General features: G+C 50.2%; 2 protein-coding genes across 6 annotated transcripts in view; both read right to left on the bottom strand.

Moving 5' to 3' along the window:
- Window positions 1–935: 935 nt before the first annotated feature.
- On the bottom strand, window positions 936–8493 carry GNPNAT1 (glucosamine-phosphate N-acetyltransferase 1). The gene is made up of 6 exons (XM_049828628.1): window positions 8425–8493; window positions 5105–5292; window positions 4306–4368; window positions 3501–3628; window positions 2939–3000; window positions 936–2491 (listed from the first exon to the last, which is right to left on the bottom strand). The coding sequence occupies exons 2-6, from the start codon at window positions 5274–5276 to the stop codon at window positions 2344–2346; spliced, it is 573 nt and encodes a 190-aa protein (XP_049684585.1). The 5' UTR covers window positions 5277–5292; window positions 8425–8493; the 3' UTR covers window positions 936–2343.
- Window positions 8494–22165: 13672 nt separating this feature from the next.
- FERMT2 (FERM domain containing kindlin 2) overlaps window positions 22166–27958 on the bottom strand; it is a 50870-nt gene continuing 45077 nt past the window's right edge. For 2 of the 5 annotated variants that reach the window (XM_049828523.1, XM_049828525.1), the window contains 4 exons: window positions 25914–25934; window positions 25269–25393; window positions 24899–25040; window positions 22166–23509 (listed from right to left, as the gene is read on the bottom strand). In XM_049828523.1, coding sequence (XP_049684480.1) covers window positions 23336–23509; window positions 24899–25040; window positions 25269–25393; window positions 25914–25934 — 462 coding nt within the window. In that variant the 3' untranslated portion in view covers window positions 22166–23335. Of the gene's footprint in view, window positions 23510–24889; window positions 25041–25268; window positions 25394–25913; window positions 25935–27958 lie in introns of those variants that run through there. The other 3 variants (XM_049828524.1, XM_049828526.1, XM_049828527.1) reach the window with 2 other exon arrangements.

The following is a 27958-nucleotide window of genomic DNA, read 5'->3' as shown; positions in this document are numbered from 1 at the left end:
CTGCTATTTCCATAGGGGTGGTAGCCTGCCAAGGTTGGGATTGTCACCTCTGGTACAGAACAAAGAGCTCTTCAAAGCTAAAGGGATGCTGACAAGCTGGATTCTGCCCAGCAGAGGCATTGTCATGCAGCCACAAACCCAAGCTTTCAACCTAATTCATTTGTTTTACAATGATCTAAGCTGGGTACCCAATCACCTGCTCCTCACTTGTGCTAATCTTGTCATAAACTCTTAATGAGGGCCTGGAGCTATTTAGATGGTGTAGATATCACAGAATTCAAATAATCCACTTTAAAGTAGTGGAAATTCAGAATTAATTAAAACTATGAAAGGCAAGAAAATCCACCTCAGTCATTTGGACCCAGCTGATTTTACACAATTAGTTCAGAGCTGGGGCTCAAGCCACCTTGATCTTCTGTCAGCAGAGCACATCTGGGAGAAGCTCTGCTTTCTCTTAGGGGAGAACACCCCTAAGAAAATGGGGCACCTAGGCCTAACTGCAGGGCTGCTGCAGCTGAAACACAAGTGGCTGCTGAGCAGAAAGTGGGTTAGAAACTCCTGCCTGGCTCCAAGCCACACAGGTCTCAGACTGTGCCTTGTTCCTGGCAGCCCTGGGCTTGTGCCCATGTCTGGATGCCCACCTCTGGTTGCAGTAGAGGCCCTCAGCTGGGGGTTTGTGGCTGCAGGCAGAGGCTCCACCACCAGATTTGCTTTTGAAGACTTGCTTCATCAAAGTCATACTTGCCAAGATGCAAATGTGCATCAGACATGCTTAAAATCAATATGGGGTCTCAGAAAGCATTCTTTTCAGTCTAGGGAAAGGAAAACAAAGATACTCGCAGCAGGCAGTACTGTTCTGAAAGACAACAGGTACATACCTACTCTGGATACCTACCACTAGGCACAAGGCAGCAATATGAAGAACAGACCAGATATACATTTGGCAGTCTTCATTTATTCAGCTTAAAGATTTTTTTTTTAAAAAATAATCAATAAATAAAACAGACATCACCAGGGAAACACTATATTGAGTGGAGTACCATCAGGAACATTAAATAGAACCCCCACCACAGCTTAAAAGTAGCTCTCCACACCACAATGAAAGAACATTTTGTAAGGCCTAACTGTTCACAAACAAGACTGGCTGTTCTGTACAAACCTTCATGTATTTATAATGCCCTATTCATAGATGTAGGATTTGTCACTCTCTTTGCACAAAACACTACTGTTGAAACCAGAGCTTTGTACGTTACTTGCTTGCCATTGCTGGCAAAAGTGCTAAAATCATTTACCCAATCTTAGAGCAAGAGGGATGCTCCAAAGCAGCAACAATCCCTCAGGACCAGGATGGGACATTTCTCTGCCAGTTTGCTATGCCATAGGCATAAGCCATTACCAGCAAAACCGCAGCCCACCTGACCCTCAGGAGTTGGGAGTTCAAGTACAGCAAGTTGGCTGGGTGTGTTTGGTAAAGCTGAATGCACTGCTGCCAATCCCAAATCACATTCCCATTGAGTACAAGCCAGAGCCCCGCTCAAGATGGGTGTATTCTGTCTGCCAGACATTCCAGTCTCCCAGTTACCTTTGCCCTGTCACAAACCATTGGGTTATTCTTTTTTTTTCTCTCACAAAAAAAGTAATTATCCTGAAAACAAAGTTATCAGCTAAAGTGCAGGATCCCTGCAGCGAGAAGTACACATCCATTTTTAGACTCAGAACATCAAGCTTTAGCATAGCCCATGAGGATTCTCCCCTACCCGCACAAATAGTAACAAATTCAGTTTTGGAAAATAGTGCCTATAAAACTTTAGGTACGCTAACATCAACAGCACTTCAGTGAGCTTTCACAGAAAGAACAGAACAAATGCCCATTCTGTATCACTAATTCTGCATAAGAGAAGCATCATCCCTACCCGAGCTACGTCATCCTTCCGTGAAGTACAGACAGCAGAACAATCCCACGAGCTGTACTTTGGCTACCAAGAAAAGAAGCGCAAACCTTTAGAAAAATACAATGCAAGAAAAAATTTGAGATAAAAATATATACCTTTGGTTAAAAACCATCCCTTTAACAAGAGTCCTTTGTAACTCAGCTAGAACAAAAAAGCTTCACTTGGACTGAACAGTAGTAAAAATTAGTTCTAAGCGCTTATTTCCTAACCAAGAGGACCCTTCTAAAATGTCAGTAATTTTTTCTCCAGGATTTACACATTTCATGTTCATTATTTATAGGGATCATTAATATTTGCAGCAATACTATATAAATTTTCCACGAAGAGAATGTTTGTAGCACAAGCTCCTCCACCAACAGTCTTTAAAAAAAAAAAAAAAGACTAGAAGTTCTTAATTAAAGAACCGTTGAAACATGTAGTTTTCTTCAGATACTGAATAGCCAAACTTCTTATAGAAATCCACATTTTTTGGCAGACACTCAAGTGTAATTTTGTAACAGTTCAGTCTCTTACTTAGCAATGTTAGGGTGGACGTTAATCTGAAAGACAGAAAACCAACAGTTAAACAGCCCTGAACACTGGATCAATTAACATTTAATTAGCTAAAGTTATAAGACCAACAATACTGAAGTTTTACCGAACTCTGCATTTTCCTTTACTATACAGGATAGTTGCTATCCCAAGAAAAAAAAGAGAACAAAGTACCAGCGTCTCACAGACAATTGTATGGTACAAGAACCTCAGCTTGCACCCTGCCAGCTAGTGATACCTCCTGGCTAAATTCTTTTCAGCTGTCTGGCTGGGGAGGCTCTGCCCTGCAGCTAACCTGCAGAGCTAAAATCCTGCACTCAAAGGTCTGGTGAGCCATCTTTGCCAGCTTGTTTGCTGGCACTCATCAGCACGGTAAGGTGGGGGGACAGAAAGCAAATGAGTAAGGGCCTGCCACCCTGCCTGCTGTGGAAAGGCAAAGGTGGTGAAATACTTACAGTTTACCAAGCTGCCTTCCTCTGCACTCCCCGCTTACGACAACATCCTCTATCCTGCCTCTCTGTGAAAATACAGGCAAGTGTTAGTTGAACAGAACACTGCTGTGCGAATTTTCTACTGTCTGTTTCGATACAACTCCTCCAGTGGTCAACATGCTTGGAATGCCCCTTCCAGCACCCAGCAGGAGCTGCAGTCCCACCACAGCCCTTCCCTGCTGAGGGATTTCTGTCTCTCTAGCTCCCTGTTTTCACACGTCTAGCTGGGACTCCACAGCAGTGAGATCCTCAGCCATCTGCTCTGTCAGAACCAAGTCTGACTAGTTCAAAAGCTCACTGGGAGGGAGAACGGGACAGACATCAAATTGCTCTTTTTCCTTAAGAAAAGCCAAAGTTTCCTTTTACTATTCAGCTGAGCACCCAAGGATGGGAGATATTTTTAAGATGCTTTTGTCACTGACTCAGCAGAAGGTACTTTGTCACACAGTAACACCATGGAGTTATGCACAGAGTCAAGGGGACAGGATCTTTTCCCTCACTTTACAGCTGCAGCGAGAGGATATACCTTTGCACAGGAGTGAGTGAACTTGTGTTCTATCACCAGCGTTGCTGTAGCAACAATCTGTCCAAGATTTGTGTCTTCTACAACAGTAACGTAGTAATCTCCAGATCTCTTCATGTGCTCAAAGGTTTCTGTGGTAGCAGGCAGACAGCAGAACAGTCACCATTAATCTCAGATTAAATTGCTCTGAAGTCTAACACTTGCAACAGATTCTGAACGCAGATCACTGCAGGGTTCAGGATCACAAGGAAGATGCACCCAAGACCCCAGAACCTGAAAGCCCTAGAGTCAGACTAACCAGACAGAACCAGGAAAAAGCAGAAGTTAAACAAATGCCTTTTCCTCAGCTGCCAAGAGAGCCCTCCTTCCCCAGAGTCTCTGCAGATGGGCACTATGATGATGGTAGCAGCACCTCTTAAGTTTTCTTAAATCTCAGTCAAACCAGTGAAGCAAGCTCGGGTTTGCTGTTGAGCGATGATCAAAGACAAGCCTCTGCCTCGCTACCGGTGCTGCATTAATTCAGCCAAAACAAGCCATCACCCAGTAGTCCCTTCTGCCAGGCATCTAAAGCTCAGTCTCAAAAGCAGGTATACAATTCAGGTCCGTCCCAGCCAAGAAACCCTTTGGGATAGTTGCAGCTGGATCCAACGCTGAGTGCCAAAGGCTGCCTCAGGGAAGCTGAACAACTAAATCCCTCTGGCATCAGGCAGTTGGGAGCCTCACACCCAAGTGGATTTGCTGTCAGCGTCAGTATCCTCTGGTTCCCAGCCACCTCTATGGAAATGCCAAGAAATAATGATATACTCACTGATAAACTGCTCTGGGCTTGCAACTCCAGTTTCAGTCAGCTGACCCAGAACTTTAAAAAAGCCTGTTATAAAAAAAAAAAAAAAAAGGGGGGGGGTCAGGAGGGAACAACCCTCAGTGAGGGAGAGAGACACAAAGAGCTCCAAACAGCACAGAACAACCTGACACAGCTCTATGGAGAGTTAACATCCCCATGGCACCATGCAATTCAGTCATATGTAAAAGCCTGCGCTCTGCAGTTGTAGAGCTAGACTGCAATCTTAAAATCAAACTCCCACCTTGAGCACTGCTGAAGGATCAGCTAATGCATCAGCAGCAAACTGCAGCTTGAACGCAGAAGCTGCATACATTCAAGCAAGAAAAGTATAAGCCTGAAATTATGCAAGATTAAGCTGTATATTCAGAACAACATTTTCATCCAAGTTACAGAACTGAAGAAGTCTTCATGCACTAAGAATAATATGCTGGTTCACATTACTTTTATATTAAAAGGAACAGTATGAACAACTGTACTCCCTCTCTAAAGCTGTGGCGAGTAGGAAGCTGTGGATTATTTGGAAGATTTTACTTGAATTTTAAGAGTGGTTTTGAAGTTATTAAAACAGTAAAACCAATTTTGAGGGTCACCCAACACAGCACGACCAATCCATTGTGCCAAGTGCTCAAATTCCTTACTGATAAAAATAACCCAAATCAGATAAAATGAGCAATCCTGATCTATTGAGAGATCATGCAGAAACACATATGATCTAGTTCAGCACCTAGCTTTCATTTGGGATGATCATTAAGCAGGATTCTACCTCGATTTAAATCAGCTGTGCAAAGTGGTCTCAAAACTAGGCCATCTCCTGGTTCTAAAGGAGAAATAGCAGGAGAAAACGTCGTCGTGTTCTCGCTCCAGTCAAGTTCATGCAGAATATTTGGGTCAAACATCGGTGTGTCATCAGGCATCACAGTTGCAACAGGCATCATGGCTGCAACAGGTGTTCTGGAACAGAATGCACATGGGTAAGGAACATTTTGGTTTGTTCTTGCTTTAATCTCCCAATATGTCATTTCCCCTGGTTATATCATGCCACGTGATGTTTCTCAGGGACGCAAAGAAAGGTGAATGAAACCAGAGCTGCTGTTCACTTTATCTGCAACTGAAGCTCCTCAACCTTCACCGGACTAGGCCGCTGGGTTAAACAAAAGAGCACGCACCCCAACACTGCACACGTTATCTAAAGCCAACACACGTGGCACTTTTATGTTCAGCTGGGCAGTTTTTTCTCTTGGAAAAAACCAAACAGATAAGACATCAACTGGCATATTTAACCTCTATAGCCCTCTGAAAAGGAAAGCATCTCGCACTCTCAAGAAACCTCCCTAACATACTGCTTACTGAATATAGAGATCATTTGCATTAGTGTTTCATTTAAAACTGGCGGTAGGAATAGTACACTTTTTTCAACCAGTCCCATCACATAAATATTTAGTATCTCAGCCAAGAGGCACTCCATCACACATAGGAAAACACAGATGATATGACAGCCTGCACACATGCTTACAGCCCATACTGCATTTCTAATGCAGTTGTGTTTGCTCGGTATATTTACAAAGCCTAATGCCATCTCAGCTGTAAAGCACAGCATCTCATTGTCCATTAACAGGTAAAACGCAGAACTGCCAAGATGATGGTGAGACACCTGTTAATGATTAAAGAAAGATCTGGGAATTATCCCTAATTCTGAATAATACGCAAGAGGAAGCAAAGGGATATATTTTCCTAATCGCTAGACACAGGAAAATAATTCTTACTTTGTCACCTGTGGAATACCTGGTCAGGTTTCTAGTATGAACAGAATATATCGTGTGAACTTCTCCTAAGTTCTTTATACAATTTCAAATTAACTTAGTTGCACCATAAAAGCTATGGTAGTTGCACGCTGTTGGACAGGCCAAATAAACATCAGAAAGAAAAATGTATTTGGGATGAATACTTCTCAAAATAAGACATTTTACAGCCCTGTTAAGCTGCCCAGAGAAAGTACAGAGGATGTTACCTGTGAAGCATCTCAGCATAACTGCAGCATTTGAGCCTCAAAACTGAAGGTGGCTCTGGAAACGCAACTGAAAAAGCTTCTTTCAAAAAAGAAAAAAAGCAACCACAAAATCTTTTTTTATGCCACCTGCTGGTATACACTGGCCTTTAAATCCCCATTCTCATCTCAATCTTGCATATAAAAGTAAAAAAATTGCTGATATAGCAATTAAAAAGCAATACAAATTCTCATCCCACATGAATTTTCAAAATGAAACAGTGGGAAAAACAAAGTGCAAAGAAAAACATTTCCATAGATGGAAGAGTCAGAGGTGAGAATCCAGGTCTTCTGAGTCCCAGTCCTGAGCTTTAGTGATCAGATCATGCTGTTATGTGCAGAGAACCGCAAGCCCATCGCCAGCGTATTAATTATGTCACTGCTAAGCAAAGCCAAAGTCTCCCTGGTTCCAACAATACACTTGGTATCTCTGTTCCTAGATCTCGATTATTCTAACGTTACCATTACCCTGTCCCGTTACAAAGCCTTCCTAGAATTCATGAGTGTTCATAACAACATTCAAATATTGTACTGTACAGCATAAGATAAATTAATTTCAGCTCAGGCTTACAGAATACCAAGCACACACAACAGTAGAAAAACACATGAAGGAAATAAAATTTTTGATGTTTTTCAAGCAGTTAGTGACAAACTAAGAGTGATTCTTCAAACTACATCCACCACAGCTGGAGCAGGAAGAAGTTTGAAGCTTCGCCCATTTTCTGGAGTCAGGAATATGACTTACTCGATAGAAATGCAGTGGCCAATTAAAAAATGGATCAATGTACGGTGAGGGAGAAGAGCTCCGGCCTGTTTCAATGGGTCACTGGTCTCCCCTCCAGGCCTGCTGAGCTTACTCCACAACCAGGTGCTGGCCCTGGTACACACCTGAAGTCTCCCCCAGAGCATCCTGGGCTCCCCACCCGTGTCAGGAGTGGGACAGGGTCCCGCCAGTGCCCACAGAACACGTTCTGCCCCGCTCACCTGTCCCACCTCCCTCTGCTCTGCTCTCTTCTGGAAAACCAGCGTGGAGGGAGCACAGTATGCCGGGGGTCCCCCCCTGAGATGAGCTGCCTGCCCAAGGGGACCCCCGAGAGCTCGGTCAGACTTCTGCCGGCTCCCCAGCGGTGGGGGACAGGGCGACAAACCCCGGCCCTGCCTCGAGGGGGGCGAGAAACAGCCCTGCACGGCCCCTCGGTGGGGTCCCCTCAGCTGAATCAGCCCCCCTGCGGTCCCTCAGGGGTTCCCCACAGCTCCCCTCAGCTGAAGCAGCCCTTGGGGGACGACGACGACCCCCCCCCCCCCCCAACCCCTCGAGGGGATCCCCTCACCCTCCACGCAGCCCCTCAGAGGGGTCCCCTCACCTCACACCCCCAGTCCCTCGGGGGGTTCTCCACATCCCCTCACCTCACCCTCAGCCCCTCGGAGGGGGGGGAATCTCCACATCCCCTCACCCCCAGCCCCTCGGGGTAGCGGTCTCCACATCCCCTCACCCTCAGCCCCTCGGCGTAGGGGTCTCCACATCCCCTCACCCTCAACCCCGGCCCTTCGGGGGGTCTCCACACCCCCCCACCTCATCCCTAGCTCCTCAGAGGGGGGTGCCTCCACATCCCCTCACCCCCAGCCCCTCGGGGGGTTCTCCACATCCCCCCACCTCACCCCCAGCCCCTCGGAGGGGAGGGGGGAATGTCTCCACATCCCCTCATCCCCGGCCCTTCGGGGAATCTCCACACCCGCTCACCTCAGCCCCAGTCCCTCGGGAGGGGTCTCCACTGCCCCTCACCTCAGCCCTAGCTCCTCAGAGGTGGGGAGGGGGTCTCCACATCCCCTCACCCCCAGCCCCTCGGGGAGGGAGTCTCCACAGCCCTCACCTCACCCCCGGCTCCTCGGGGGGTCTCCACACCCCCTCACCTCAGCCCTAGTCCCTCAGAGGGGGGGGTAGGGGGTCTCCACATCCCCTCAGCCCCTCGGGGAGGGTCTCCACAGCCCTCACCTCACCCCCGGCCCCTCGGGGGGGGGTCGGCCCCGCCCGCACTCACCCGCGCACGAGGCCGCGGCGCCAACTGCCGCCCGCACCGGCTCCGCCGCAGGCGCCGCACGGACGTGGCAGGGGGGGAGGAGGCGGGACCCGGCACGCACGCACGCCAGCGCGCAACCAATCGCCACCCGCCGGCCCCGCCCCATCTCCGAACGCTCGGAACTCCGGGCCACCCCCACGCCGGCCCGGCGACTTTCGGGAACGGCCACGCCCCCGCGCGAGGATTGGACGGTGGGCGGTGTGACCGCGCCCCCTCTCTGGAAGAGGCCCCGCCTCTTGTCGCGCGTCGCGCTCTCGATGGCGGAGCCGGGGTAAAATGGCGGTCGGGGGTCGCTGCCGCTGCCCGGCCTCGGCGTTCCCGTGGAGCACCCCCCTGCCCCGTCGCCCTTCCCTCCTCTCCCCGACCTGAAGGGCCGTTTCACCCTGGCAGCGGCCCCGATGGGGTCGGCGGGAGGAAGGATGGAGGCCAGCGAGGCCGGGCGAGCCTCAGGGGCGCGAAGGCTGAGGCGGTTGCCCTGACAGGGTTTTGACGTCTGAAAGAAAATCCCTTCGCCTCCCCGAACTGGCATCCCCCCAGGAGCGAGGCGGGTGGCTGGGGAGCGGGCAGTGTCCCTCGGCAAAGGGAAAGATTTCTGCTTTAGTGGAGAAAGCGCGGTGCAGGAGGGTGGGTTGCTGGATCACACCTTCCTCTCATCCGTGGCTGCTTTCTCTTTACAGCTTGGCAGGTATGGGGTTTTTTTTCAGCCAGCTGCCTTTCCTATAAAGATTTCCTTATTTTGGGGGGGCTGACTGCAGGACTTGGCTCTGGGAGAAAGGTAAAACTGAGGCCCAGACCACATGAGGTCGGTGAAGATCCCTACGACGCTTTTCAGAAGCAGCGGATCACTAGGCAGCTCGCAGGGTGTAACTGCTGGCTGCTCTGCATACTTTTCCCTGGGTTTTCACTGGGGTTTGGCCTCCGGAGTTCCTCAGGGAAGCTGCTTGGTGGCTATGGAGGACTGCTGACTTTAATCCAGAGCTGGCCACAGCCCAGGAGGGGCTCGTGGGTACCTGCGGAGGGATAGCTTGGATGAAAGGGCTAAACAAAGGTTCTTCTTTTTCCTGAGGAATTGCAGGTGGCAGCAGCTTTCACCATGAAAGCATCCCTCGCTTTGATAATTTTCATCTCTGGGGGATTATTTTTGGAGGCTCCATCACTCCCCTTGGTCCCCTGCTGTCCTGTGCTAGGATGGGTCTTGTTCAGCCTCCAAGGCTGGCAGGGTGCACGAGTGAGGGTTTTTCTTCCTTTTCAATAAAAAACCCCAAACTTAGAGATCATCTTGAGAGACTGTTTTATAAATAGCAGAGGTCAAGGCATGCATGTAGCAGGAGGCCTGCTGAACAAGATAATTATACAATGTGCTTCTGAGACATGATTTTCATTTTCCATGTTTCTTCCCCCATTACTTTACCCTCAGAATGAATCACTCTCTGTTACCGTGGAAACAATCAACATTACTTAGTTTTTACTTCTTCGGGCCCAGAGTGACCAGATGATACCGCCAACCCCCCTGGGCTCAGGCACACCCAAAGTCTGGGGGCGATGCTCGCCCCAAGCTTGTCCAGCAGAGCCAGGGCTGGGGGCTTCGTGGGTGAATCACCGTGACTATTGACCTTTTATTGCAAGGAAAAGGCATGAACTGGGTGTGAGCTTTCCCCTCCTGTCCCTTCTCTATTTCCTTTGTTCTGAGGGATTGAGAGGACTGGGAAGGTTCCATCCATGCTAAAAAAAATGAACACCATATCTTGCTTCTGTGCATGAAAAGAAACTGGGAAGTGCTGCTTTGACTGGTTAAACGGGGAAACTGGGAGTGCAGACACATTTCCACTGCGTGAAAAATGGCAGACGGGGGTTTAGCTTAACTCCCTCCACGGTGCCTTTTCCTTCATGGAAAGATTTTACAGATGCGAGGTAGATTTTGCATTTTACCTAAGTAACTGTGAAAAATCATGACTTTTAAAAAGTAAAATCATGCTATAACAAGGCCGTGACCACATGGGGTCAGCCCAGCTCTCCCCAGTGAGACTCAGAGCAGAGGTCCTGGACCTGCACAGGGAATACCGCATGTTTTGGACAAGCCTTATCCAGATACATCCTCACAGTTTCTGGCAATCGGTGGCGTAGAGACATCCTGACCCAGAACATACATCTGGCCCGTGGTATTTAATAGCTGAACAGTGCTATCGTCTGCGTGTGTGTCTCAGCTTCTGACCTCCAGAGCTCCTAAATGTGCCGCAATATAATATTGCAGAATGAGGAGAAAATCCTTTGGTTTGGTTAAACCTCTTGCCCTGCCCCAGCAGGGCCGTTTTTGTTAGTCCTGGAGACCAGTCCTGTCCTGTTTACCACCACAGGCACTGACTGCAGCTTGGCTTGAGGACAGAAACGTTTCTGCCCGTGGATTTTGTAGCAGCGTGGGTCTAAACCAGAGCAGGGAAATGATCTGGATGGAAAAACCTTTCCAAGGAAAGGTGAATTTACCAGGGTGTGGGCAGAGGTGGGAATAGATCCTCTTCAGTTGGATTTGCAAGCAGAGAAGGACTGGGTTAATGTACCCAGCAAGGGGAAACTGGATCATTTTGGGAAGGCTCCTGAGAGTCCATGCACAAAACAGGCTTCGCTTCTTACCAAAAGCTTGGCGAAAGGCACGTGGCTGCTGATGAGATCTCACATCTCCTTGAGACACCTCCAAGTCCCACGCAGTGGCTTTTTAAAGGTCAAGTGATTAGGGCCAGTGAGGATTCACAGCAGCCAACAGATAAATCTCCCCGGTACCTCTGAGGCCAGGATTTGGTTGCTGATGAGCAAGGGGAAAGTCGAAATGACACATTTCCACTTGTGTCACGGATGCGTTCATCTCCTCTCCACCAGTTCCACTCCAGTGTATTTTGTTGCAGATTAAAAAAAAAAAACAACAAAAAAAACCAACCAAAAAACCCAAACCAGGAAAGTGACATCCTCTGGCTGCTCCGTTTTTGCCAGCACTGGAACAAGGCGGTCACAAGGCAGGGAAATTGCAAATTCGTGATCGCGGGACAGTCAGAAAGATGGGAAGGGAGCCATGCACTTGCTTGATATAAATGTCTGAGTCTGAAACACACCCTGCTTTATGAGGAGAGAAAAAGCACTCGCCTTTCCTTTGGCCGTATGACACAAGGCAGCAAGAACGAATAAATCCTTGCCACAATAAAATTGTTTACATTCTGTTTTGGAAACAGATGCTTGGGGCTCGGTATACGTAGGAACCAGCCTCTTTGATTCTTTTTAACCTCTCATAGATCAGGCTGTATCCAGCCACCAGTAAATCCCAAGTGGTGGAAACACCTGCAGAAGAACTGCATAAACCACCTCTGGGCACCTGGATTTCACAGAGGACCCAGCACCCGCTTAACCCCCGTCTGTCTGCCAGAGGAAAGAAAGATGCTGCCGTGTGTCCCCAAATGTTGCCCACGGGCGGACAACAAGAAACTAAATACCTGCTCGAACTTAGTAAAGTCGTAGGGGAAACCTGGCACTCTTTGGCAAAGCTCTGCCGCCATCCAGATGGCCGCCTGGGACCTGGAAATGGTATTTCTTTGGGATTTACGATAACGCCAGTGCAGTTATGAAAGGCGAAGTGCATCTGGACTGTGTCTACCTCGCTGGAAATAATTATCCCATCCTTAGCCAAGAAGCCAAATACAATTTAATTGCAGGGGAAGGGGAAACGTTAGGAACCGCAGGTGTGTCACAGCCCCCTGCCCCAGCTATCACTTTCAGAGGGAAGCAGAGGCCGCCCCTTGCAGAGGCAGCCCCAGCCTGCCATCCACAGAGGCTGGAAGAAGTGTGTGTTCAGTGTCTTCAGGTTTTCTCGTCTGCCCATGGCCCAGAAACACTTTTTTTTTTTAATGGAGAAAATCCCCACCTGCGGCTAACAGCATCACGCCTCATTCATACTCAAGTATCCCGGCTCAGAGTCCAAGTCAGGGCTTAAAAAACCATGCAAAAGCAGCCCCAGCAAGAAACTTAATTACTGCTGTCGCCCTCCTTTGGATGTGGCTGTTTTATGAGAAGTAAAATAGTATCAGCTCACCTGAAAAAAATTGGAGCTGGGGTCAGATCAAGCACGGATCTGGCCTTGAGCTGAGAAATGGGGAACACAGCCTCAATGGTACTTCTGATCCCAAAGTGTCCTGAGCCTGCGTGCAGCAGGTACGAGGGTGCATCCCAGGTAACTCCAGAGATTTGCGGTCCCTGCAGGTAAAAGGACGTTTTCGCATCAGCAGCAGGCAGAGCACTCTGGATGACAGATCTCCCCAGCCTTCCCGTACAAAATGAGCGCACTGTGGATTCGATAAGCCATTTTCTGTGGATGGATTAGTGAGTAAATAACAGCTTTTACTTTTTTCCCTTCCACCAAATACAAGCTGGTGGTGCCAAGATGGCATTTGTCTAGTGACTGTCTCTGCAAACACGCTGTCTTACCCAACGTCCCATCAGTGGGCCAGTTAAGCAGGACCTTCCTCTATTTCCCAAAGGTCGTATTTCTATGAGGTCAATTAAATTCAGGATGGAAGCTTCCTCAGAGGAAATACAGCCCTGATCTCTTGTCCTCCCCTGCCATGGATGCTGGGGGATACATTTAAGGGACAAAACGGGCAGCTGTGGGGTAGCCGGGGTTTGGGCACGGCTAAGTTTCCATCCTGCACCATCAGGTCATCTAAAACCTGAAGACAAAATTGCCACCCTGGCAGGATGAGCAGCGGGAAGGGCTTTGGAGAGGAGCTGTAGGCAGGAGGGAGATGTCGCACCCTGCTCGTACGTGAGTCCCAGCACGGCAGCTCTGTGGACACCCCGGCCGAAGGCTCGGCAGCGGCCCCGGCAGAAAAATCTCAGCGTGTCCCTCGGCAGCCGGCTGGCGGGACAAAGCATGCAGCAGTTTGGAAGTAAGTGGTTAACAACCAGCTGAGCTGGGAGCAAGGGGAGGATTTACCCGGCCATGCCGGACCCTGCATCAAACTGGGGAACATGGGGCCTGGGAAGAAGCACACCCCAAATCCGAGCAGGCAGAGGACGATATCGCTACGTGAGCCGCGCGGCAAGCTTGATCTCTGTTTATCCATTGCGGTGGAAATGCTTTATCTTCTGCCTGGGCCGCTCTGTGTGAGCAGTGATAAGAGGCGGTTGTTAAACAGAAGCTGAAGCTGATGTTCTCTTGGTCTCTGATTTCCAAGGTTACAGAGAAGAAAAAAAAACAACCGCTGGCTGATTCCCATGCCCAGAGCTGGCACGGTGCGGGCAGGAGTCCCGCGGGAAGGGCAACGGGGCTGAAGTGAGCGGGACCTGAAAGAGACTGAACAGCCGGTTGACAAAGGTGGGGGCCTGGGAAGAGCAGGAGAAGAAAATATGGGAGTTTCTCAGACTTGCGTGGTGGTGACTGACTGCTGGTTGCCTGCTCACGGCTGGAGAGGATCAGCAAGGCCGTGAAAACTTCAATAGGTTGCTAATGTCTCTGCTGGACTGTGCTGAGGGGGGCTGCTCCTGCGTGGTCCCCCCACCTCCCCTGCCGGGGGTGATGGTCCTCTTGCAGCTCTTCCTGGGCTCTGGGTTGGCCAGACACCAACCAGACCTGGTGGCAGCTGGTGAGTGCTGGGAAAAGGTACCACAGCTTGTGCCAGTGGCTTCATCCTGACCATCCATCCATACTTCATCCTTCCTTCCTTCCCTCTTTCCTTCCATCCATCCACCCATCCATCCCTGGGTGTATTTGCATCCTCCATCCCTCATCCTTTAGTGCTGAAGTTCAGCCAGATGCAGCCACAAGCGGGGAGAGCAGTCCCAAAATTTTCTCTGATGGAACCCCCTCCTCCCATTGCATGTGGTGGGGAGACTGTGGCCAACCTACCCCCAGCTCTTGGTCCTGGCTGGAGATGGGCAGACGGTCTGTATGAGACAGGAGGTGCTTCCCAGCTCTCATTATCTCCGGCCAAACTGCAGATGGATCTGCTATTGAAAAAAAAAAAGAGAAATGAAAGCAAGCCAGAGCACATGGTTGCAGAGAACAAACTCCCAGATTTGGGGGGTATTTTAGCACTGGGTGTATCAGAGCGCTGGGAGGGAGGCTGTGACAAGATATGTGTTTGCTCTGATTTCCCCACCAGTTTTGAACTGTGTGGCCCATCCACAGAGCTGTCCGTGCCCTAGGAGGTGATGGGGAGGGGTGAAACTCCAGGTATCAGCAAGGAAATAACAGCAGAGAGAAATGCCCTGAATGAAGGACTCGGAGAGTCACCCGTGGGATGGCCGCGAAGCTTAAGTGAGACCAGTGAGTGGCAACTGGTCCTGGGGGTTGAAAGAGACAGCTGGGCTTTCAGATCTGAGCTGGCTGCGGGCTCACAGAGAACTGATGGTGGCCGATACACCCATGGGACCGAGCATCGTGCGATACCCGCTCTGGTGTCCCAGGGCCACCTGCAGCAGAGCCATCTCCGTGTCCAGGCAGCCATCCCTCCTTGGTCCTAGCCGGCAGGCGATGGGCAACATGCTTGGCCGTGCCGTGGTCGCCTGTGGCCCATCTTGCCCAGCCATCCCTTTTCCCTCTAGGTGGAGTTATTACACATCAAATTTCAGCTTGCTTCATGTCTGGACGCACTCCTGCAGCCGGCAGATGACGAGGTCCCTGCCATTCTGCCTGCATCCCTATTGCCCGGGTGCTTCCTCGGAATTTAACGACCTGAGTTTAACGAAACCCGGTGTATCTTGGAGGGCTTATGCCTACGTTGCATGTGTGGAACGGGAAGAATGAGCTGTGCTTTGGATGTGCGTGGGCAGGGGAAGGACGGGGGTCACTCCAAATGAAACGAGAGTGATAATGCAGGGATGTACCGTGGGCTCCGTGGGGCATCGTCCTTTAATTCTGCTTTACGAGCTTCTCCTCCTTCCTCTTACCTTGCGGTATGGTTGGAGGGGAGGCAGGAAATCCTGCAGGGCTATTTTTGAACTCTGGATTAATTAGTGGCATGGTTAATGGGCGGGGATTGACTTGAAGGACAATTTGGGAGGCGTCGGTTCCAGATGTGCTCATTCCCAGGCTGTGTGGACATCTGAGATAGCGCAGGGTTCGGCTGCGGATGTGGGGGGAGCAGTCGGGGCCGGACTCTGCACCACGCTGTGCCCAGGGGCACGTCCAGCCTCGGGGCAGCATGGCCCTTCGTCTCCACTGCTGCAGGGCTGGGAGGGTCAATCCACTCATCTTTTAGGTCATGGACATTTTATTTTTTTTTTTTTTTTTGCAACTCTGCAAAAAAGAAAAATGTTAAAAGTGCTCGCCTAGTGCTCTCCCTGATGCTCAGCTCGTTCCCCCCCCGCCCCCCAGCAACATTCCCCGCTCTCAGGGTCTCTTCCAGGATCCGGCATTTCGGTGCTTTTGAAGATTTAACACCCCTCTCCCTCCACCCCCCCCGCCCCGTCATTTCCCCATCAGTCTCAGACATGTTCCCATCCGCTCCTCCTGTTTATGGGAAGGGGAAAAATCATTCAGGAGATAAAACAGCCGGTCCCGGCCGTCACCCGGACCCTGCGGTGGGGCAGCTTGCCATTGAGTTCAAGGGGAGCCCCTCGGCTATAAGGCTGTGTCCTTTGAAGCGCCTGACACATGATTTTCAGCTGTGAGACGATGCGAATCAGATGTGGTCCTTCCAGATGGCCGCCCAGGATGGGGCACAGCACGGACGGGGGCTGGAGGTGGCCTGGGGACAGCTCTGTCCCTCCGACAGGATGGACAGGGATGGGGACACCTTGGGGTCTGGGCTGGCCGAGGGCATTTTTACCGTGTGTTTGCTTTGGGGGGGCATCTGGGGATGTTTCTTGTTGTGGAGGGAGCCAGGCGAAGAGGAAGGGCTGATCTGATCACTGGGCCAGGACCCAAGCTCTAGGCAGGGACCTGTCCTGTGTGGGTTGTGTTTGGTCTCAGAGCTGTTGGAGTGGCCCCCTTCATCCTGCTCTGCTTGAGCCTGACTCAAGCTCCCAGCGTTACACCTCCAGCCTTTCCAAGACTTTCTGGACTGCTTCTTTCCAGGTTTACCATTCCTGAGAACCTTCCTTACCCTTGCTGCCTCATCAGGGCAAAAGCGAAACACCCAAAACTCTTTCCTCAAGGTCACCGATAGCGAACAGCAGCTCTTTGCCCTCCTGCCTAAATCCGCTGAGAGCCACTAGGGAAACCAGGAACCTGGTTTTTTCCAAGTGTCCCATGTGAGATCCAGCCATCCCTGCCACCTGGGAGAGACGATACACACATTTACTGTGGGAAGGGGCAAAGGAAGACTTCACCACCTCTAAACACAGCCAGAAAGTCCCTTGAATGCATTGCATGACACAGGTAGGACAGTTGGGCTGCTGAGACCCCCCCATCCTGCTCCCGGGCTGGATGTGGGGAGCACGGCCGGGGTTTGCCGGTAGCTCCAGCCTTGCCTAGCCAGGATAAAGCACTGTGGATTGCCTTCGGGATGCTTGACATCGTGAGTGCCAGAGCCCTAAGAGGATGATGGAAGGAGAGGAGCCCTGTGAGGAGGCGGCTGGGGGCAGAGGTAGATATTTGGGAGCTGCCTGCGGGCTCCCTGCTTCTGGGCTTACCCCTCTGCTTTCCGCACCAGCTGGAAACACGGCGGTGGAAGGTGTGAGCGGGATTTAAACGGGTTTATTCTGCATGGGACCAGCACCCCCTCTCCTGCTGGCGTGCCGGGGAGGTAGAGCTAACACCTGAGCTCTGCCCTGGGATTAAGGAATTGCACGAGAGGAATACAGAGCCGCCGTTGTCCCAGCCTGCCAGCGCAAGCCCCGTTTGGAGGGCAGCACGTGGTGCCTCTCCCCAGCCAGGTTTGGCCCAAGGGGCTTCACCTTCTCCACACACCACCGTAATTCCCCCGTGGCCCCTTATGCTTGTCCCGAGCCGATCTGCTGCCTTCCTTTGGGACATGACCCCAGGCAAGGGACGAAAGGGAGCAGTTCCCAGCCGAGATCGCTGGTGTGAGTCAAATTTCTAACCCAGATCCTCTCCCATTTCTTTTACGCCCCCTTTCCCAGGCAGGAAATCAAAGCCCAGCTTGCTCATTAGGGGCTGACCAGCTGCTGACCAAAAGCCAGGAAAAAAAAACCAAAAAAAAAAAAAAACCAACCCAAAACCCCACAGCAAATGCTTTATTTCCTCAAACTGCCTCTTTCTCAGAGGAGGGGGAGTGGGAGTCCTCCAGCCAGAGACTTCCCACCAGCCGGGGATCTGTGGCTTCGCCGGGAGCTGACAGCACCGGGGAGCTCTCTTTCCAGGTCTTTGTCTTAACTATGGATCAAAGGGAAAACTTAGTGAATGATTTCAGTATCTGACAGGTTCTTGCATATTTGAGTCCCTGTGAAATATGGGCTTGGCCTTTCCGAGTCATTTGGGCTCTAGGAAAATATTTTGATGCTCCTCTGTCGACCTAAAAAAGAACTCCCCCCCAAAGTGCAAATGCTGCAGCCTTTTACACGGATCAGATAAAACACTGATCAAACCGATGTAAGCTCCCCACCAGCTTTTCCAGGGCGAATTTGGCACGTTGGCTTTTTTTAATTCTTCTTAAACTGGCATTTCCCATCCTCTCCCTCCCCAGCCCACCCTTGCCCATCGGCACGGCTGTTTTCAGCTCCCCGCGTGGGGAAGGTCTGGGTTTGCATCCCTGCGGCATCGCGGACCCACGGCCTCGATAACACCCTGGGAAAAGTCCCCGTTTGCTTTTGACAATTATGAAAACCAGACGGGGGAGCTTAAGAGAAACTAAAGGAGCAGTTTCTGGACGGGGGGGGAAGACTCAAGCCTGAAATATGTCGAACAGCTGGAGGGATGCAGGGGATTTCAAAGGGAAGGCTGGGATGCCAATCGAAACGGGAGCAGGCGCGAGGCCAGGCTGCCCGGACCACATTGCACTGGTGCTTACGGGAAAAGATGCAAGTGGGGAGGCACTTTTTTTTTTTTTTAATCTATAACATCTAAAAGGTATTTATAGATCTTTTATCTCTTTAGTGCCTCGGTGCCACAAATAGAAGCATACGGTGCTTTTATGATACTTAAAGCAAACAAATAAAAACCTCACTGATTTCCAGAAAGGTTTTGAGCCATGCGAGCCTTGTCACCGATCAGTCTGAATTTAATTACACTGACGAAACTGCTCCTGCCTTCCGAGTTGGTGCCGTTGCTGAGGGCTTTGGCTCTTCACCATCCTTTCCTGCATCGGAGACGAGGCTTAATACACCCGGGAAGCGAGGGTTTCTCGGCAGCTGGACCGAAGCAGGCAATCACATCCGCATGTGGTTTCGTCTCTGGGCCGGATCCTGGGCTGGTGGTGGTGACGCCTGGTCTGGGTTTTCTGCATCCCTGGTCAACGCCGGGTAAATTCCCGGTGGTCCTGAGTGCTCTCGGGGGTGCCCAGGGCCCGTCTCCGCCGGCTCACGCAGCATGCGGGGCAGGTCGGGGTGGAAGATGCTGTTGATCCCAGCCCCGCCGGGCTCCCGGTCCCCGATACTCGACCAAGCGAAGAGCTTGGAGGAGCCGGACGAGGCAGGGGAAGGCGTTCCCATTGCCCTGTGATGGGAGCACCGGGAATTTGGGAGATGCCTTTGCACCCAGCCTGTCCTGGGGAGCTGGTGCTGGCTGCCTGGGAGTCCCTTCCCGGCCCGAAGGCTGGAAAGTCCCCAGTGTGATTCCTGCAGGGCTGAGCCGCTGAAATGACTCATCCAGCTTGGTTTTACTACAGATTAATTTGAGGAGGTTTCTTCAGCCCTTGCCCCCCTCCCCCCCAGAAAAGCCTCACTGCTTTGGGGTGGCCGTCCCGTGGTGGGAAGAATAGGAGGGCTTTCAGAAAACAGCTCCATGCTCCCCATGCTTCCACTTGTAGGGAATAACCCAGGTCCTTTTGTAGTGGTTGGGGGTCATTTTGTGTTATTGCCCCCCAAAACCCAACAGCTTCCCCAAATGGCCTCTTTCCATTAATCCACGGCCGCGGGATGTGCCCGTGTACCCAGGCTGTGCATCTCCTCCCTCCTTGCTGCCGACGACAGCCTGTTTTGGAGATATTTCTTTTTTTGCTTTGTTTTTAAAATCTCCATGGGTCTGCGAATCTCTCCTCTGTACAAAACTGCCGTTCCTACTTTAAAACCGCTGTGTGACTTGCCCATCTGCACGGTATTAAATTACTTGGGGCTTAAAAAGCCATATGAATCCTAGCCGACACCCCAGCCGGTACCTTGCTCAGACAGGCATGCAAATCCCCTGCGTGCATTAAGTGAAGTGGTTTTTCACCCTGGCAGCCGGTTTGCATCAGTAGCTTTCGGTGAAGTGATTTATTTTTTCCTCTCCCCCCCCCGCTTAAAGGTCCTAGCGCAGGGACAGCAAGGGAAGAGCATCCATCCCCCTTGGCCTTGCCCGCTGTTGTAAGGCTGGAGTAATTCTGTCTTCAGGCACCTCTGTCGCTTGTTTTTGGGTAAACTGGGGTTTAAGCAGTCCTGTTGGCTCTGAACCTCCCTCCCCGTTGTGTGCGTATCAAAATAGTTGGAGATAATTTCTTCCCCCCGCCCAGGGCAGCCACCAGTTTGTGGATGCCAGCCAGTTACTGCTCTTCCTCCCTGAGGCTGAGTCACCCCAGGGGGCTGTGGACACCCATGGACTCATTTCTCTTTGGTTTTGCTTTTGTTTTAAATTCGGTTTACTTTTTTGTTTACCCAGAAGGGTCAACCCCAGCCAGATTTCACTGCATCAGCAGAATAAACCTCCGCATCTCCCTTCAGCGCTGGTGCTGCGGGAACTGGGATTTGCATTGCCTTGGCTTGCCAAGACCCCCCTCATCCTCCCTTGTTGGCTTTAATGCCCAAACACCCCCGAACCCACCCGGCTTCTGACACCTCTCCCCAGCAGATCACTGGAAACCCTCTGCATCCATCACATCCCGGTTCCCTTTGACTTTCGGATCACCTCGAAGCTCCCTGCGACCCCCTCGCTGCTTCCCAGCCTCCTACAAGCGCCCGCACCGCTCCCCGCTTCCCACCCAGCTTCTCCCTGCTCTCACCCTCGGGGGCAGGGGGGGGGGGCGTGTGGGGAAGGTCTGCGGTCGAAAGCAGCCTCTGCCTTCCCATGCCCCTTCCCCGACCTCCTCTGCTTTTCTGCTCAGTGTTTCCTGCCTTATCACCTCCCCCAGCTGCAAAATCGGGCCCCGATTCAGCAGAGCAGAGCCCTCCGGGGGAGGCTGGGGATGGACAGACCCGTCTTGTCCCCCCACCTTTCCTCTCTACGTTACACCTCTCCATCCCACATAACCTCAGGCTGTGAAATAAGAGGTAAATATTTTTCAGCGAGCCATTCCCATCACACGCCCAGCTTCGGTTCTGTTCCAAGCCGGGCACGTTTTTATTGCCGTGCCTTACCCGCTCCCGCATCCAGCCAAAATCCTGGTGCTGCCTGCCAGGAGCGTGCATGCCGTTCCTCCGTTCGCGTGCCTCTCCGGGGCTGCCTGGACTTGCCGGGCAGCCGGGAGCTGCCAGTACCCAAAAGAACAAGCCTGCAGGTACGGGACAGGGTTGGGAGCATCCCCGTCACGTCCTGAGCACACCTCTGCCCCGGCCCATCATCCCATTTGCGGTGGGACCAAGGAGTGGGAGGAATTGCCCGGCACTGTCAGGCCACCCCTTCCCCTTGCTTTTATGGAGCAAAGTGCAACCCATCCAAGAGCACGTGGTGCGAGAAATAGAGGATCGCTGCAGAAACACAGCACTGATGGGGAAACGCATAATTTCCTCCAAGCACCTGCCCGTAAGGGAGCAAATTCAGCTAGCGCCCGGGGAAGATGCTGCAGGCGTTGCTGTCGCCTGCCGCTCTCTGTCCCCCCAGACCTGGAGGTGCAGTCGAGCAGCCATCCTCACCCCTTTCCCATCCCTCTGGCCCGGCTGCGGCTCTGCCATGTCGGGATGGGATAACCAAAGCTGGGAGCTGGACCAGACGTGGCCAAGCAGCATCCCTGGTCCCTCTGTCAGGGTGTTTTTGGGCACGGAGCTCTGCCGGTGGTGAATCTCTTGCCGGCTTCTCTGCCCGGGGAACATCCCTATTCCCACACAGCAGCACCATCTCCACCGCTTGCCAAAACCCCGCTCCACGGGCAGCGGGTCGAGGGCTCTCACCGGCACCGCAGCGGCCGCGGGCAGCATCTTCCACCGCGGTGCTGCTCTCCGGGCAGGCTGGCACCAAACCCGATTTCATTTCGCTGCCAACTGAAAGGCTGAAATACAGCATTTTAAGCTCGGCTTGCAAATAGATCGATTTTTTCCTTCTTGCCAACGTAACTGAGCCCAGCGTGCCGAGGCTGTTTTATACCCCAGCGTTCCATCAGCAGCCTTCAAATTAGGGGACGGCAGGGCACGTGTCCCGGGCAGCATCCCTCCCCGCATCCCTGGGATGCTTCCCCACTGCCTGCCTGGCCAGGGAGCGGGACCAACGCTGCTGCCTTGGACTCTCCGGCCCCGTTCCTGTACTTTGCTTTGGTTTTTGGTGGCATTTTGTTTTGGCAAACTTGGGATAAGGGAGCAGGAGGGAGCACGGGGCTGGCACGGGGTGGATGTATCATATGGGAGCTGCTTACGGCCCTGCCGTAGAGCAGTTGAACCACAAAACCCAGGAGCGGCAGCTGAATATTAAATAAAAGCTTTGACTTTTATTTAAAATAAAATGCATTTGTACATAGTCTTGAAACCACAGACTACAGGAACGCAACACTGGTTATTCCTCGGCATTAGGTGGGGCAGGAGATCCCTCCCCGTTAGCGTTAACACTGCGCTGGCTTAACGAACGGGGAGGTCCTGGCCCCAGGTATCAGTTATCGAGGGTGTTGTGGCACAGCTCTGAAATCCCATTTAACTTAGATAAAAATCTACTGGACTGAAATTTGTTTTGGGTTTTTTTTGTTGTTTCTTGGTTACTCCCCATACCACTTACAGGCATACTATAGTTAAGGCTGATACACCAGATCTATGCAATATTCTAGCTGGCTTGTGAGACTAGTTAAAAAAACTGTACAATTTTATAAAATTTGTGTTTTTTACATTAGTTACACAAAACCTATACTTCATAAACCTTTACTTCATATTGTAATGAAAAAGTTTGCATATCATAGGCAGAACAGTGACTATGCTGGTGAATACTAAAAGTGTCATAATACAATATGGTGTAAAAATAAAATAAAATTAAAAAAAAAAAAAAAGACAATATAAATGATTATCAAAAGGCAAGTTAACAAATAAAACCAAGCTATAACAGACTAACAGAAGATCATCTTCAAGGCCACACGCAACTATCTCCAAAGTCATGTCAGGCACCTGTAGCAGTCCTGGTGCACGTAGTGTGAAAAGAGAGATGGCAATTCTACTTATGAGGAGGACGACTTCAAAAGAGGTCAAATGTACAGAATAAAAAACACAAAAAAAGAAAGAAAACACTCATGCATTAAACATGATAAATAGACTTCATATAGGTTAAGCCCTGGATGGCTTTACAAGAAGATGGCTTAGAGTTCTTAGAAAATTGGCTATTTTAAGTCAGTCAAATCTTATCCTGATCTGCCCATCAGATTCGGTATCTAAAGGCCAGCGGCACGATCACCTGGCCCAGATACAGTCTTGTTATAGCAAATTAACAGAAGTGCTCATTAGTGCACACAGATTAACTGGTCTGGTAATGCAAAAATTTTCATGATACAAAAAAAAAAAAAAGATACATTTCAAGCTTACTTTATTAAGCAGCATATTTCAAAGAACAGCTTTTTAAAGTTAAATATTAATATGGCCATGGAGTTTCCTCTCGGTATACAGTACATGGGACTCACACCCAACCACTGGTCAGTTTGTAGAACATCTCTTCATCTAAACTCTCATTCTGATCTTTTGCTCGTGTCGACAAGAAGATGTAGCCGCCGATGAACTCGTGAACTACTTTGCAATCCACCTCCGTGCAAATGAAGGACACCCGAACGTCATCTGCAAACTCCACTGTCACCTAGAAGGCAAGAACACAGGGGTCAGCCTCACCGGTGCCTTCCCAAAGGAGTTACACTGACGCATGCCCTTCCTTTCTGCCTTGTTTTTCTTTTCTGTTAACCCCAGATGCCTTTTCCACTGCCTAAGCAAAATCCAGTGATGTAAATGATGATTTGGACTCGATGATCCATATGGGTCCCTTCCAACTTGAGATATTTTGTGATGCAATGATTATTGTTCAAACGTTTAGATACAGAAATACCTTTTATTGCTTTTTTTATTATTTCATTTTTATGTAATTTTCGATTTTATTTATCTATTTATTTACTTATTTAACTTACGATTATACGTTTTATTCTCCCGTGACTCAGAGACAATTACCCAGCATGTTTGCACCTCTCGGCGGTGAGCACGTGGCGACATCTTCTTTGCTTCAAGGGAAACAGAGACCGGGCACAGACCTGTCGAGGGCTGGGATTTCTTTCTAGTTTTCCCTGCGAGTGTATTCTGGTTTTCTAAGTTGAAGTTTGGCTGTAAAAATACTTAATGGGGGTTGGGGGAGCTTGTTTTGGAGTGACTGAATAGACTGTCCATTTATTGATGCCCATTATTTTTTTGTCCCCCCATCACTGACAGCTCTGCGGGAGGGAGGGGGATTCCCAGCAGAGTATGCGAGCCGAATAATTGGGATATCGGGGCTTGCAACTGGGTCAAAACAAAGACTCTGAGGCAGAGGGGAAGCTGAATAATTTCTCTAGCAACTCTTAATGAGCCGCAAACCGCAGGAGAACAGCCCTCACATATCCCTGGCAATTTTAATTATGTATTCCACCAAAAAGGAGCACAAAAAGTTTGTGTGTCCAAACGTAACGGTTGGATAAAAGCCCATCTCGGAGCCTAGTGAAGTGTCTACTGTTGCTTTTCATTACTTACAGGACAACCTGAGCTGTCCTGCAAGTAAAAGGAATTTTAAAATGGATAAGGCCCAGTGCATTTATGTTACTGGTTAGGATCAAGCCTAAGCATCTGTTCTAAAGTTTGATTTTATTTAGCTGCCTTTGAGTGGGTGTTCAGAGACTGGAGAAAATCGTTACGCATTAAGTGTGTAACTGGCTGCATTAAAGAAAAATTCAGTTGGGTTTTTTTCTTCTTTTTAAGGGTCATACTCAACTCCAGCGGCAGTTAGGACAAGCTCTGCTAGATCTCCAAGGAGGGTGGAAGAGGAGTGAGTAGAAACTATCTTACATTAACACAGCCAGATGGGACATGCTTTAGAAAACAGCGATGTGAAAACCTGACTTTTTAAAAGCTGACTTACAAAGTCAACTTAAAAAAAACACCCAAGAGCAACGCCTGTCTCACGTAACAGGAGCGGGGGAAGCGGCCGAGGTGTAAAACACTAGCTCACCATTTTAATCTCCCAGTTTACGTTCCACTGCTTCATGTTGCTGAACCGCCAGGTTTTGACGGCGTCACCCGTGCTCGCGTCCATCCGTATCAGCCGGTTGTAGGCGATGCCGATCAGCTCCTCCTTCTTGCCCCCCTGGAACCTGCGACACGGCGAGGGATTAATAAATGCACACCCGCAATACACAGCTACGCGGCTTAAATTCAGCAGCTGAGTTAACTTATAAATTTGGTTTTATAAGTCGATGCAATTAATGCTTTTAATTCCAGTACCAGTGCAACTTCCACAGCTAAGGATGTGCTGCATATTTAATGGATCGTGCATATTTATTCATGAAATTCCTCCTGTTCTGCCCAGCAGACCCACCGACCTTGCAATGAAATGCGTGATGCCAAACTCCGGCAGCGACTGCCAGGCTTGAATAAACCGCATCTTCGCCTCGATGAGACTCATCTGAGCGACGTTCTGGTGGGCTTCCAGGATGCGTGCCGTGATCTGCAGGTGGCGAGACACACTGGTTTTAGGTGAGGGGGATCGTTAGCGGCATCTCGACTGTCACGCGCATGGGTAACAACTCGGGAGGCATTTGGGAGCCAGCGCGGTTACAAACAATGCAGGTAATCGATAATTTCTGCCCTGAGGTCTTATTTCAGCTACGACTGCTCAAAGCCTGCGACCACGGCTGATAAACGTGGAGCTGCTTTTGTTTTGTATCTCCAGACATACAAAAGCAAATATGGATTTGAGCTGTCTGGAGGCTAAGAGCCGCTCAGGCTCGGTTAGTTTAAGACGCAGGATGTGAGCAAACGGCGGGGCAAATTTCTGGTGTAGGGTTTCTAGTTTCGCAGCATAAATCACTGGGGACCATTATAAAAACCAAACAGGGCCCAAGTTTCTCTCGGGGGAAGTGGGTTTTATTAGATTTTTTCATTGCTGCTCTCCAAACCAAAGGGGTTCTAGACTATTTTAAGTTTTATCTTAAATATATCTTAATTTTATTGTTGCTGTCACTTACCAAGTCTCTTACATAGCCTGGCTGTAGATGGCAAGGCGAAAAAAAAAAAAAAAAAGAAAAGGAGGCAGAAAGAAAAAAAAGCAATCAGAAATATGGCAACAAAGCAAAGAAAAAGTGTAAATTAACTGCAAACCAAAGTTCAAGCAAAAAAACCACATGCACAATTTCTTAGGCAGAAAAGCAGCCAAAGTGAACGTAAGGAGGAGAAGGGACAAGCGAGCAGATATTCACCGCTCGTGCCGTCCCTGCCTGAGCACCAGTGCGATCCCAGCTGGCCAGCGTTGTGTAGAGATGGTTTTGGTCCTTCTGGTGGATAAAGGGCAGGGTAAAGCTGCCAGCTCAGAGGAGAATTCTCCCCACACCTCTGCATAAACTCTAGCCCACTTACTCGAAAGGGAAGCTCAACAGCTCACTACGGGCTCTTAGCTCAATAGCTCCTTTTATTTGAGATATGCAGAAAAACGATGGGGATGCTGCTCGGGATAACAGGCGGCTGGAGGATAACATCAGCTGGGCTTCCTGGGGATGCATCTGCCCTCGCAAGCCGGCTGGACGCCAATCCGACACCCAACCCCAGCACGGTACCTGAGAGTTGCGAATACACTTATTTTGGGTTGGGGTTTTTTTTGCATTTAGGATTTGGGGCTCCCCAAAACCAACCTGCCAACCCTACGCTGCTGCAAGAGCACGTTGGAGGCAAACACCCCACGAGCGGGTCTGGGGCTGGTGTGGGACCAGGCGCCTCTATAAATCCTCCGGCAAGGCCCACTGCCAATTGCCATTTCGGCACCATTTGCGGGCTGCGTGACCTCCTCCTCCTCCTTCCCCCGTGCCGGGGCGCGGAGGGACCCTCGCGGCCAAATTCCTTGCATTCCCGCAGCTTCCATCCCTCCGTCCTTCCCAGCCGTGCCAGCACACATGCCGCCGGCAAACATCCTTCGCTGCTGCAAGCTCTGCCTCTGGCCATAAAAGAAAAGCCTAAATCTGCTGTTTAGCCGATGTCTATAGGGGACCCAGCGTTTGCATCGCAGGCCCCAGCCCCGCTTGGAGCAGGGCAAGGGCTCATGCCCATCCCCACGCTTTGACGGAGGTTATTTCTATAACGAGGATACCTGCACGGTAAGCAAGTTCTGCGAGCTAATATTTTTCCAGGTGCCTCCATTTTACTGAGTTCAAGCCTAGAAGGTATTATATATGTTGAAATCGTATTTATGCAGCCTCTCCTCCATCCAAGTGGATAAAAAGGCTTATTCAGAAGAATAATAAGGGCTATATAAAATATAACTCCACTGCCAGGAAATCATCATGCTGTGCCAATAAAAAGTTATATTTTTCCTGCTTCTCTGACTTGCAGCCTTCTTCTGGGTTTGGAGAAATCGTATCTAGCCACAGCCAGCCTGAAGTACACAGGCTGCGAAGCTACAGCTGAACGATTAAGTCACCGAAAGGCCATGGAGCAATGCCTTACTTATTTTTGCCGCTGTCCTGACATATAATGTCTTTCAGAAAGTCATGCATTTATTTCCAGCGCAGAACAGTTCAGCCCTGTCATGCACGGATCGAATGTAGCGTTGAGTTCAAGCACAAGTCACAGCAACTCAAAATGAAGCAATGTTTCAAGGACTGGCATTTGGAAGTAGTGGAAAAGCAAAGACAGAAATACGCAAACCACATTACAGCCAAGTCTGGATAAAGCACTGCAAGCAACTGCAACTCCACTGATCCTGAGGATTTCTGCACGGACTCTGTGCAAGTGAAGGGGTTTTAATCCCAGCACCGGGGACTGATTTCATCTCATCGCTGCTACATCTGTGCGGGGAGAGATGGGGGCAGCTGACCCGTGCTTTGCTGCACCATTGCTCGGTTATCAGCAGGGGCAAAAACCGTTCCCAAAATGTATTTTAAATAAATGTAAATACATTTTAAATGTATTTAAAATAAATGTTTTCCTGCTGCCGAGGCTGTGTAGGTGCACTGTCGCAAAATATATGGCATAGTTAAGGTCGTGGGTGCCATACCCAGGTGCTGGATCGAAACCACACATT

Source organism: Accipiter gentilis, chromosome 25 (assembly GCF_929443795.1).
Source record: "Accipiter gentilis chromosome 25, bAccGen1.1, whole genome shotgun sequence".
NCBI classification, from domain to species: domain Eukaryota; kingdom Metazoa; phylum Chordata; class Aves; order Accipitriformes; family Accipitridae; genus Astur; species Astur gentilis.
This window is presented reverse-complemented; position numbering and strand designations above follow the sequence as displayed.